Here is a 14,106-nt window from a genome sequence, read left to right as displayed (position 1 = left end):
CAGCTGAAGTGTATACTGTCATCAGCGTACAGAGGCTTTATTCAAGGTCAGTGGAAGGGCATTTGTAAAATTAGAAAACAATATTGGCCCTAGCCGGCTGCCCTGAGGTACACCACACTCAACTGAATTTTCATGAGAGAGGCTTCCATTAACGAAAACCCTCTGTGTTCTATTAGATAGCTAACTGTCAATCCATAATAAGGCAGAGGATGCAAATCCATAACACCTACGTTTTTTCAGCAATAGGTTATGATCAATGACATCAAAAGCTGCACTGAAGTCTAACAAAAAAGCTCCCACAATCAAATGAATTGTCACCAAGTGCTATACAGAGACCCAGCCTAAAACCCCAAACAACAAGCAATACAGATGTAGAAGCACGGTGGCTAGGAAAAACTCCCTAGAAAGGCAGGAACCTAGGAAGAAACCTAGAGAGGAACCAGGCTTTGAGGGGTGGCCAGTCCTCTTCAGGCTGTGCCAGGTGGAGATTATAAGAGTACATGGCCATTAAGGCCAGTTTGTTCTTCAAGATGTTCAAACGTTCATAGACAACCAGCAGGGTCAAATAATAATCACAGAGGTTGTAGAGGGTGCAATAGGTCAGCACCTCAGGAGTAAATGGAAGTTGGCTTTTCATAGCCGAGCATTCAGAGGTCAAGACAGCAGGTGCGGTAGAGAAAGAGAGTCAAAAACAGCGGGTCCGGGACATGGTAGCACGTCCGGTGAACAGGTCAGTGTTCCTTAGCCGGGGGCAGAGCAGTTGACCAGGTGGACTGGGGACAGCCAGGAGATATCAGGCCAGGTAGTCCTGAGGTATGGTCCAGGTGCTCAGGTCCTCCGGAAGACAGAGAGAATTAGAGGGAGCATACTTAAATTCACACAGGACACCAGGTAAGACAGGAGAATTATACCAGATATAACAGACTGACCCTTGCCCGCTGGCACATAGACTATTGCAGCATAGATACTGGAGGCTGAGGCAGAGAATCCCAGTGGAGACAGGGGAGGCAGAGACAGAGGCTAGGCAGAGACAGTTTCTATCCATTTCTTTCAGCCAATCATCTGTTATTTGTGTCAGTGCCGAGCATGTTGAGTGCCCTTCCCTGAAACTCTGTTGTTAGTTTGTTTTCTGGAAAATAACTTTGTATTTGATCAGACACATTTTTTTCTTAACGTTTACTAAGCACTTTCTACAGGCTGATTGGTCGGCTGTTAAAAGCATTAACGGGTACTCTGCTATTCTTGGGTAGCGGAATGACCTTTGCCTCCCTCCATGTCTGAGGGCCCACACTGTACTCTAGGCTTAAATGGAAGATGTGTCAAACAGGAGTCACAATGTACTACGCTACCAACCTCCGCAATTTACCATCCAGGTTGTCGGTTCCTGAGGGTTTGGCCTTATTTATAGATTGCAAAAAAAAATATCACCTCTTCCACACCCCCTTTGTGGAATTCAAAACTACAGTGCTTGTCTTTCATTATTTAATCCATTATGCATGACTATGAAGGCTCAGCATTTGTTGTTTGCATGACTTACCTAAGTTCGCTTGTCTTGTCAACAAAAAAGTTACTAAAGTGGTTGACAATATCAAAGGGTTTAGTTATGAACAAGCCATCTGCCTCAATGAAGGATGGAACCTAGATTGCTTTTTTTGCCTAGAATTTCATTTAAAGTACTACAGAGCTGTTTATTATCATTCTTTCATTCTTTTTTCTTCTTCTTTTTGTTTAGTTTATTTACTTGATTTCTCAGTTGACTGTACATTTGCCAGTCTGCTGTGTTGTCAGACTTTTTTGCTATTCCCTTTGCCTCATCCCTCTCAGCCATATCGTTGTTCAATTCGTCATCTAACAGTCCGTTTCTTGATTGGTGCATGTGTGGATACTGTTTTAGAGAAGATTTCTGCAATATTAGTAAAGATGTGATCAATACATGTGGATGATTTAGTTCATGTTTTGTTTGTAAATACCCAGGTAGGTTGACTGATAACTTGAACCAGATTGCAAGCACTGGTTTACAGCTTGGAGCTTCTTTTTGAATAGGCAGCTTGATGACAACCAGTCATCAACTCTATTGATATCACATACATTATCCAACATTTCACACATACATTATAGTCCAAATACAGACTTTTAGCACTTGTTGGTCTATAGAACCCTAACCCTACAAGAATAGGCTTTAGGTGAGGTAGATGATCCTGTAGCCATATTAGATCCAAATCATCTGACATGAGATCCTCTCTCAGCCTAACAGGAATATGACTCCAGATATACAGTACATGTATCTATTTTTAGGAAATCGACCTCAAGCGATGTTCTTTTTTTTAAGTAAAGGAATGTTGTGTGTTTAACTGGATAGAGAAAAGATTGTAGAGGCCACTAATGTTATTCTGTTTGACTGAACTGTCTGTGTGTTCTCTCCAACCACAGGTTCAGCCCGTACGAGTGGTACAACCCCCATCCGTGCAACCCAGACTCGGACGTGGTGGAAAACAATTTTACACTGCTCAATAGTTTCTGGTTCGGCGTCGGGGCTCTCATGCAGCAAGGTAGTTGCCTCAGCCTGCTGGTGCTGTGGCTATCTCTGTGTCCTACTCTCTCTGGGGGCCAAGGGCCAAGGTTTTAGGCCAGGCTCCGGGGTACACACAGGGGTCTCTGGGTGTGTGCTGCTACACTCTTAGAAAAAGAAGTGCTATCGGAAACTGAAAAGGATTCTTTGACTGTTTACATAGGTGAACCCTTTTTGGTTCCAGGTAGACCCCTTTCCACAGAGGGTTCTACATGGAACCAAAAATGGTTCTCATATGGGGACAGCCGAAGAACAATTTTGGAACGGTTTTTTCTTAATAGTGTAGGTGGAAAGAAAAAAAGAGTTACGGGGCATCTATACATGCTTTATAAAGGACTTATAATAGGCTTAGTTTAGCCTTAAAAGATGCAGCTCAATTAAGTATATGAAGTATATGTATATGAAGGATAGTATATGAAGGATGGGGCAAAAAACAAACGATAACTAATGTAAAATATACTGTGTACATAAAATGTACATAGTATGTGTATAAGCTGGAAGTAGAAGCCTAAGTGTTGTTGTCCATTAGTTTACTCCAATTAGGGGAGGGGTGGTAGGGGTAGGGTAAAATAATAAAGGAAAATAAATAAATAAATATAAACGTCTGAGTGGAATTTGAGATTTTTGTTTCCAACCTCCATGTCTTTGTGAGACGGAAGATCTGCGTGTGGTTCCCACCATGAAGCATGGAGGAGGAGGTGTGATGGTGTGCTTTGCTGGTGACACAGTCTGTGATTTATTTAGAATTCAAGGCACACTTAACCAGCATGGCTACTGCAGCATTCTGCAGCGATACGCCATCCCATCTGGCTTGCGTTTAGTGGGACTATCATTTGTTTTTCAACAGGACAATGACCCAAAACACACCTCCAGGCTGTGTAAGGGCTGTTTAACCAAGAAGGGGAGTGATGGAGTGTTGCATCAGATGACCTCAGTCCAATTGAGATGGTTTGGGATGAGTTGAACTGCAGAGTGAAGGAAAAGAAACCAACAAGTACTCAGCATATGTGGGAACTCCTTCAAGACTGTGGGAAATGCATTCCTCATGAAGCTGGTTGAGAGATTGCCAAGAGTGTGCAAAGCTGTCATCAAGGCAAAGGGTGGCTACTTTGAAGAATACTTGTTTGGTTACTACATGATTCCATATGTGTTATTTCATAGTTTTGATGTCTTCACTATTATTCTACAATGTATAAAATCGTTTTTTTTTTAAGCCTTGAATAAGTAGGTGTTCTAAAACTTTTGACCGGTAGTGTGTATATAAAAATATATATATTTATAAAAAATATATATGGGGGATTGGAAATGATGTAGAAAATGACGTTAATAGAAGCCGCTACCTGCAATGTTGCAATGTTGAAGCTGATCCACCCCATCAAAAAAAACAAAAAAAACAATGACAGGTTGGTGTCATGTGCCACTACACAGAGTACTCTCCCATTGCCCACAGCCAATCAGCACCCAGAGAGTAGTGGGACATGGGGTCAGGATGTGAGGTTATCTTGGGTACATGACAGTCAGACCCATCCAGTTTGTCTGTTTCCACAAAAGTTGCTTATTGTAAAATGTTAACATGTAAATTCAAAGATGTGACTCATGTGTGATCACTGATGGTAAGTTGAATGAGTACACCTTTCCAAGTACACCTTGGACCAGGTGAAGCCTATATTAGAATAAAAATTCTCTGTCAATGGATATTCTTCATTCAATATGCTTTTTAGTCCAGGAGTGAGCTTAATCTGGTCTGGGAAACCAGACCCTTATTACCCAAGTCCTAGCTTTAGTATAACACCTATCAACCATTCTTGGTCTCAGACGGACTGTCTCAGGTGCCTGGATTCGGCCTACTTCCGGGTGATCCACAGTGCACAATATACACCCCAAACAACTCAATATACACCCCAAACAACTCAATATACACCCCAAACAACTCAATATACACCCCAAACAACTCAATATACACCCCAAACAACTCAATATACACCCCAAACAACTCAATATACAGCCCAAACAACTCAATATACACCCCAAACAACTCAATATACACCCCAAACAACTCAATATACAGCCCAAACAACTCAATATACACCCAAACAACTCAATATACACCCCAAACAACTCAATATACACCCCAAACAACTCAATATACACCCCAAACAACTCAATATACACCCCAAACAACTCAATATACACCCCAAACAACTCAATATACACCCCAAACAACTCAATATACACCCCAAACAACTCAATATACACCCCAAACAACTCAATATACACCCCAAACAACTCAATATACACCCCAAACAACTCAATATACACCCCAAACAACTCAATATACACCCCAAACAACTCAATATACAGCCCAAACAACTCAATATACACCCCAAACAACTCAATATACAGCCCAAACAACTCAATATACACCCCAAACAACTCAATATACAGCCCAAACAACTCAATATACACCCCAAACAACTCAATATACACCCCAAACAACTCAATATACACCCCAAACAACTCAATATACATCCCAAACAACTCAATATACACCCCAAACAACTCAATATACACCCCAAACAACTCAATATACAGCCCAAACAACTCAATATACACCCCAAACAACTCAATATACACCCCAAACAACTCAATATACACCCCAAACAACTCAATATACAGCCCAAACAACTCAATATACACCCCAAACAACTCAATATACACCCCAAACAACTCAATATACAGCCCAAACAACTCAATATACACCCCAAACAACTCAATATACACCCCAAACAACTCAATATACAGCCCAAACAACTCAATATACACCCCAAACAACTCAATATACAGCCCAAACAACTCAATATACAGCCCAAACAACTCCCACAGATCTTTGTAGATGCTACCCACTACAGTGTGTGGATATCTTCTCCATGGAGATACTATCTTCTCCCAGCTGCATATTCTGGAAGTCTTTTTTATCTGTCTCTACTTCCTACCCCCCTTTCCTCACCTTCTAACCCAGGCTCAGAGCTCATGCCCAAGGCCCTGTCCACCAGGATTGTGGGAGGCATCTGGTGGTTCTTCACCCTGATCATCATCTCCTCCTACACGGCCAACCTGGCTGCCTTCCTCACCGTGGAGCGCATGGAGTCGCCCATCGACTCAGCAGACGACCTGGCCAAACAGACCAAGATCCTGTACGGAGTGGTGGAGGACGGATCAACCATGACCTTCTTTAAGGTAGCTAGTTGGGCGAACCATTGGGCTGTATGCGACAAGTGGCCTTCTGAGGCGTTGTGGTTGTGGAGAAACCAGTTCAAACTGTGTTTTCTTATGCTGCTGAAAATATTGATATTTTTCACACAAGTTATTTTGTTGTTCTTTACATCGTACTTCTTGCAATGCCGTTTAATCAAGCATGGTAACACTTTATTTGACAAGGTCACATTGACATGGAAAGTGCTATTCATTTTAATAGGTGTCTGCTGTGGAAAAGGGCATCTGCTCCAACTCAAATGTAACACACCTGATTCAGCTGGTTAAGGTTCTGATGAGGAGCCATTTAGTAGAATCAGGTATGCTATATTTGTGTTGTAGCGAAAGCTTGCAGGACAGCAGATCTATAGAAGAAGGGTTGGACTCAACCCTGCTTTAGAGCAACTAGACTCTGATTGGCGATGATCACAAGCATTTCGCTACACCCGCAATAACATCTGCTAAACACGTGTATGTGACCAATAACATTGGATTTGATTTGATAAGGTAATTTCCACATACTATGTCAAGCACTTTGAGCAACTGGAAAAGGCCAGCTCTATGTACTGGAAAAGGCCAGCGCTATGTACTGGAAAAGGCCAGCGCTATGTACTGGAAAAGGCCAGCTCTATGTACTGGAAAAGGCCAGCTCTATGTACTGGAAAAGGCCAGCTCTATGTACTGGAAAAGGTCAGCGCTATGTACTGGAAAATGCCAGCTCTATGTACTGGAAAAGGCCAGCTCTATGTACTAGAAAAGGCCAGCTCTATGTACTGGAAAAGGCCAGCGCTATGTACTGTACATCCAATAATTGATTCATTACTATCATTAGAACAGTTGGAATTCATCTGTCACATTTTCTTCCTCTGGTCGTTTCTCAGAAGACTAAGATCTCCACCTACGATAAGATGTGGGAGTTCATGAACAGCCGGCGATCGTCAGTGATGGTGAAAGACATAGACGCAGGAATCCAGCGCGTGCTCACCTCAGACTACGCCTTCCTCATGGAGTCCACCACCATCGAGTTCGTCACCCAGCGCAACTGCAACCTCACCCAGATAGGAGGCCTCATCGACTCCAAGGCCTACGGAGTGGGGACACCCATGGGTAAGGTCTATTGTCCTTGTTGTCTATATAGTCTATCATCCATATTGGCTAAATTGCTTATATCTCCTATATTCCCTTCTACCTGTCAATGGCAATGTATGTTACTGGGGCGGCAGGTAGCCTAGTGGATAGAGCGTTGGACTAGTATCCGGAAGGTTGCAAGATCAAATCCCCAAGCTGACAAGGTAAAAATCTGTCGTTCTGCCTCTGAACAAGGCAGTTAACCCACTGTACCTAGGCTGTCATTGAAAATAAGAATTTGTTCTTAACTGACTTGCCTAGTTAAATAAAGGTCAAATAAAAATAAATATCAGAGTAAGCTGATAAATGAAGGTTGGAGTTTGGGTTGTTGGAGACAGAGAGTGATAACGCACTGTATGCATAACTGAAAGGGCTGAACAAGGAAGCGTTATGAATGAGGTCAGGGGGTAAGGGTTAAAGTGAAGGGGAAATGGAAATGGACAATAAGAAAAATGTAGGAATTTCACACAGTATCTAGTATCACAGTATCTAGGATTTCTCTACACATGTACTTATAATAAACTTATTTTTGATTTGTACAGCTTGAAATGTGAAAATACCATGCCCGACAGGATCACGAAGTAACAGATTTAACTCTGGCATTTCAGTGTTAACACTGTTCCACTTGACACATACGGTATATGATAATCCACCTCACATAACCTGCTTTTTCTGTTGGGACAACTTTTTTCCTTGGCCTGTAAAGATTCTGTACAACAGAGAAGGTGCTGAGCCTGTTTTCCTGAAACATATCATCTTTCAGATAATAATGAACAAAATGTCATGTAAAGGCGGTACCTATATTCTAGATCAGCATGCCTACTCTGAAACGCTTGATACGGCCCATACTGTATGCTGTATGTGTGCAGGTCACATCTCATGTAAAGGCGGTATATATTCTAGATCAGCATGCCTACTCTGAAACGCTTGATACGGCCCATACTGTATGCTGTATGTGTGCAGGTCACATCTCATGTAAAGGCGGTACCTATATTCTAGATCAGCATGCCTACTCTGAAACGCTTGATACGGCCCATACTGTATGCTGTATGTGTGCAGGTCACATCTCATGTAAAGGCGGTACCTATATTCTAGATCAGCATGCCTACTCTGAAACGCTTGATACGGCCCATACTGTATGCTGTATGTGTGCAGGTCACATCTCATGTAAAGGCGGTACCTATATTCTAGATCAGCATGCCTACTCTGAAACGCTTGATACGGCCCATACTGTATGCTGTATGTGTGCAGGTCACATCTCATGTAAAGGCAGTACCTATATTCTAGATCAGCATGCCTACTCTGAAACGCTTGATACGGCCCATACTGTATGCTGTATGTGTGCAGGTCACATCTCATGTAAAGGCGGTACCTATATTCTAGATCAGCATGCCTACTCTGAAACGCTTGATACGGCCCATACTGTATGCTGTATGTGTGCAGGTCACATCTCATGTAAAGGCGGTACCTATATTCTAGATCAGCATGCCTACTCTGAAACGCTTGATACGGCCCATACTGTATGCTGTATGTGTGCAGGTCACATCTCATGTAAAGGCGGTACCTATATTCTAGATCAGCATGCCTACTCTGAAACGCTTGATACGGCCCATACTGTATGCTGTATGTGTGCAGGTCACATCTCATGTAAAGGCAGTACCTATATTCTAGATCAGCATGCCTACTCTGAAACGCTTGATACGGCCCATACTGTATGCTGTATGTGTGCAGGTCACATCTCATGTAAAGGCGGTACCTATATTCTAGATCAGCATGCCTACTCTGAAACGCTTGATACGGCCCATACTGTATGCTGTATGTGTGCAGGTCACATCTCATGTAAAGGCGGTACCTATATTCTAGATCAGCATGCCTACTCTGAAACGCTTGATACCCCATACTGTATGCTGTATGTGTGCAGGTCACATCTCAGTAAAGGCGGTACATATTCTAGCAGCATGCCTACTCTGAAACGCTTGATACGGCCCATACTGTATGCTGTATGTGTGCAGGTCACATCTCATGTAAAGGCGGTACCTATATTCTAGATCAGCATGCCTACTCTGAAACGCTTGATACGGCCCATACTGTATGCTGTATGTGTGCAGGTCACATCTCATGTAAAGGCGTACCTATATTCTAGATCAGCATGCCTACTCTGAAACGCTTGATACGGCCCATACTGTATGCTGTATGTGTGCAGGTCACATCTCATGTAAAGGCGGTACCTATATTCTAGATCAGCATGCCTACTCTGAAACGCTTGATACGGCCCATACTGTATGCTGTATGTGTGCAGGTCACATCTCATGTAAAGGCGGTACCTATATTCTAGATCAGCATGCCTACTCTGAAACGCTGATACGGCCCATACTGTATGCTGTATGTGTGCAGGTCACATCTCATGTAAAGGCGGTACCTATATTCTAGATCAGCATGCCTACTCTGAAACGCTTGATACGGCCCATACTGTATGCTGTATGTGTGCAGGTCACATCTCATGTAAAGGCGGTACCTATATTCTAGATCAGCATGCCTACTCTGAAACGCTTGATACGGCCCATACTGTATGCTGTATGTGTGCAGGTCACATCTCATGTAAAGGCGGTACCTATATTCTAGATCAGCATGCCTACTCTGAAACGCTTGATACGCCCATACTGTATGCTGTATGTGTGCAGGTCACATCTCATGTAAAGGCGGTACCTATATTCTAGATCAGCATGCCTACTCTGAAACGCTTGATACGGCCCATACTGTATGCTGTATGTGTGCAGGTCACATCTCATGTAAAGGCGGTATATATTCTAGATCAGCATGCCTACTCTGAAACGCTTGATACGGCCCATACTGTATGCTGTATGTGTGCAGGTCACATCTCATGTAAAGGCGGTATATATTCTAGATCAGCATGCCTACTCTGAAACGCTTGATACGGCCCATACTGTATGCTGTATGTGTGCAGGTCACATCTCATGTAAAGGCAGTACCTATATTCTAGATCAGCATGCCTACTCTGAAACGCTTGATACGGCCCATACTGTATGCTGTATGTGTGCAGGTCACATCTCATGTAAAGGCGTACCTATATTCTAGATCAGCATGCCTACTCTGAAACGCTTGATACGGCCCATACTGTATGCTGTATGTGTGCAGGTCACATCTCATGTAAAGGCGGTACCTATATTCTAGATCAGCATGCCTACTCTGAAACGCTTGATACGGCCCATACTGTATGCTGTATGTGTGCAGGTCACATCTCATGTAAAGGCGGTACCTATATTCTAGATCAGCATGCCTACTCTGAAACGCTTGATACGGCCCATACTGTATGCTGTATGTGTGCAGGTCACATCTCATGTAAAGGCGGTACCTATATTCTAGATCAGCATGCCTACTCTGAAACGCTTGATACGGCCCATACTGTATGCTGTATGTGTGCAGGTCACATCTCATGGACTCCAGAGGAAACAGGAGGAACGCTGCTGCTAGTGGTTTATAATTCTATGGTTAGTGATGAGGCTGCAGATAACTGCCCCTATCCCATAATGGCCTCATCCATCACCAACATTATGAACGCCATCAAAACATCTGAACCTGTCCACTGTTGGTTAGTATTGGTGGTTATGGGTCTGCAGGGATACTGTGTGTTGCTGATATGACTCTGCTGTTTTTGGTGGCAGGAGCGCCGGTTCCAGTATCTCAGAAATGTCCGCCCTCCTGGGTATTTCACGCACGACAGTGTCTAAGGGTTTACATAGAATGGTGGGACAAACAAAAAACATCCAGTCAGCGGCAGTCTTGTGGGCGAAAACAGCTCGGTCTGACGAATCCAGGTTCCTGTTGCTTCATGTTGATGACAGAGATAGGACTTGGCGTAAGCAGCATGAGTCCATGGCCCCATGGTGTTGGGAATGTTGTCCTGGCACAGGTTAGGTGTCCTGGCACAGGTTAGGTCCCTTGATTTCAATTGAGCAACATTTCCATGCACCGAAGAATTCAGGCTGTTCTGGGGGATAAGGGGGCACTGACGCAGTATTAAATGGGTGTACCTAGCAAATAAACTGGCCACTCAACCAGCTCCATGAGGAAGTCATCTGGAATTCATTTAAATGAGCAAGTTGGCACCGACACAGATGGAGGCCTTGCTTCACGTTCTTAGGAAACTATCCAGTATTTTGTTTTTATGTTTTATTTCTTACATTGTTACCCCAGGAAATATTAAGTATTATTACATACAGCCGGGAAGAAATATTGGATATAAGAGCAACGTCAACTTAACAACATTACAACCAGGAATAGAACTTTCCCGAAGCGGATCCTCTATTTGGACCACCACCCAGGACAATGGGTCTGATCCCAGTAGGAGACCCAAAACAACGGCGCCACAGAAGGGGCAGACGGAGCGATCTTCTGGTCAGGCACCATAGTTTGGGCACATCGCTCACCGCTCCCGAGTATACCACTCGCCAATGTCCAGTCTCTTGACAACAAGGTAGATGAAATTCAAGCAAGGGTTTCCTTCCAGAGAGACATCAGATATTGTAACATTCTCTGTTTCACGGAAACATGGCTCACTCGGGATATGTTATCAGAATCGGTACAGCCTTATGATTAATGACTTGTGGTGTGATCATAACAACATACAGGAACTCAGGTCCTTCTGTTCAACTGACCTAGAATTCCTTACAATCAAATGCGGACCACATTATCTACCAAGAGAATTCTCTTTGATTATAATCACAGCCGTGGATACCCCCCAAAACAGATACCTCGACGGCCATGAAAGAACTTCACTGGACTCTATTTAAACTGGAAACTATATATCCTGAAGCTGCATTCATTGTAGCTTTCTAACAAAACTAATCTGAAAACAAGCTCCCTAAATTTGAACAGCATATAAAATGCGCGGCTCGAGCTGGCAGCATTCTGGGTCGTTGTTACTCTAACTTCCGTGACACATACAAAGCCCTTCCTCGCCCTCCTTTCTGCAAATCTGACCACGACTCCATTTTGTTGCTCCCAGCCTATAGACAGAAACTAAAACAGGAAACGCCCATGCTCAGGTCTGTCCAATGCTGATCCGACAAATCGGATTCCACGATTCAAGATTGCTTCGATCACGTGGACTGGGATATGTTCCGGAATAGCCTCAGACAACAACATTGATGTATACGCTGACTCGGTGAGCGAGTTTATTAGCAAGTGCATCTGTGATGTTGTACCCATGGTGACTAAAACCTTCCCTAACTAGAAAACGTGGATTGATGAAGGTGACCGGAAACATGATCGAATACAAAAAGTGTAGCTATTTCCTCCGCAAGGCAATCAACCAAGCTAAGCGTCAGTATAGAGACAAAGTAAAGTCACAATTCAATGGCTCAAACATGAGTCGTACGTGGCAGGGTCTACAGTCATTCACAGATTACAAAAAGAAAACCAGCCCCGTCGCAGACACCGACGTCTTGCTCCCAGACAAACTAAACAACTTCTCTGCTCGCTTTGAGGACAATACAGTGCCAATGACACAGCCCGAAATCAAAATCTGTGGGCTCTTCTTCACAGTGGCCAACGTGAGTAAAACATTTAAACGTGTTAACCCTCGCAAGGCTGCTGGTCCAGACAGCATCCCTAGCCGCGTCCTCAGAGCATGCGCAGACCAGCTGGCTGGTGTGTTTACGGACATATTCAATCAATCCCTAACCCAGTCTGCTGTGCCCACATGCTTCAAGAGGGCCACCATTGTTCCTGTACCCAAGAAAGCTAAGGTAACTGAGCTAAATGACTATCGTCCCGTAGCACTCACTTCCGTCATCATGAAGTGCTTTGAGAGACAAGTCAAGGATCATATCATTTCCACCCTACCTGACACCCTAGACCCATTCCAATTCTCCTACCGCCCCAATACGTCCACAGACGACGCAATGGAAATCACACTGCACACTGCCCTAACCCATCTGAAGAAGAGGAATACCTATGTAAGAATGCTGTTCATCGATTACAGCTCAGCATTTAACACCATAGTACCCTCCAAACTCGTCATTAAGCTCAAGACCCTGGGTCTCGACACCGCTCTGTGCAACTGGGTCCTGGACCGTCTTACGAGCCTCCCCCAGGTGGTGAGGGTAGGAAACAAACAACATTGATCCTCAACACTGGGGCCCCACAAGGGTGCATTCTCAGCCTTCTCCTGTACTCCCTGTTCAACCATGACTGCGTGGCCATGCACGCCTCAAACTCAATCATCAAGTTTGCAGATGACACTACAGTGGTAGGCTTGATTACCAACAATGACAAGACGGCCTACAGGGAGGAGGTGAGGGACCTCGGAGTGTGGTGTCAGGAAAATAACCTCACACGCAACGTCAACAAAACAAAGGAAATGATCGTGGACTTCAGGAAATAGCAGAGGGAGCACCCCCCCCCCCAATCCACATCGACAGGACAGTAGTGGAGAAGGTAGAAAGTTTTAAGTTCCTCGGGGTACACATCACAGACAAACTGAAATGATCCACCCACACAGACAGCGTAGTGAAGAAGGCGCAACAGCACACTGGTGCACTTTACAAAATAGATGGCAAATGGGAAAAGGAGGGGAAAATATGTGGAGATCTTGAAGCAACATCAGTCAGGAAGTTAACGTTATTGACTGTACGTTTGTTTATTCCATATCTTTGTTGTTGTTTGTGTCACACTGCTTTGCTTTATCTTGGCCAGGTCGCAGTTGTAAATGAGAACTTGTTCTCAACTGGCCTAACTGGTTAAATAAAGGTGAAAAAAAATGGGAAAAAAGCTTGGTTGTAAATGGGTCTTCCAAATGGACAATGAACCCAATCATATTTCCAACATTGTGGCAAAATGGCTTAAGGACAACAAAGTCAAGGTATTGGAGTGGCCATCACAAAGCCTGTCGTGGACATTTCCTCTATTTACCTAATCATGGGAGCAAACCACACACACACGTCAGAGTTAGTTATAAAAGTCCATCTTTAATTATATGAGCTCTTATCACAATCCTGTGACTCTCAGATAATTCAGTGTCTCCCAGTGAATTCTCTGAGAGTCCCCTTACAATGCAACTGAGTTCCTTTAATAGCAAAGACACCCATAGTCAGACAGCATAGACATAATTCATTGTTCAGCTTTGTCTCCTTTCA

At 43.7% G+C, this 14,106-nt stretch overlaps 1 protein-coding gene across 1 annotated transcript in view; it reads left to right on the top strand.

Moving 5' to 3' along the window:
• The window catches only part of LOC115116850 (glutamate receptor ionotropic, kainate 2-like), a 188,783-nt gene that overhangs the window by 152,545 nt on the left and 22,132 nt on the right, over positions 1–14,106 (top strand). Inside the window, exons 16-18 of the mRNA XM_065008472.1 lie at positions 2,431–2,549; positions 5,589–5,806; positions 6,703–6,928. Coding sequence (XP_064864544.1) covers positions 2,431–2,549; positions 5,589–5,806; positions 6,703–6,928 — 563 coding nt within the window. The remainder of the gene's footprint in view (positions 1–2,430; positions 2,550–5,588; positions 5,807–6,702; positions 6,929–14,106) is intronic.

The sequence above is a fragment of the Oncorhynchus nerka genome, linkage group LG24 (assembly GCF_034236695.1).
Source record: "Oncorhynchus nerka isolate Pitt River linkage group LG24, Oner_Uvic_2.0, whole genome shotgun sequence".
NCBI classification, from domain to species: Eukaryota; Metazoa; Chordata; class Actinopteri; order Salmoniformes; family Salmonidae; genus Oncorhynchus; species Oncorhynchus nerka.
Note: the sequence above shows the minus strand (reverse complement) of the source record. Positions and strands in the feature narration are given on the sequence as shown.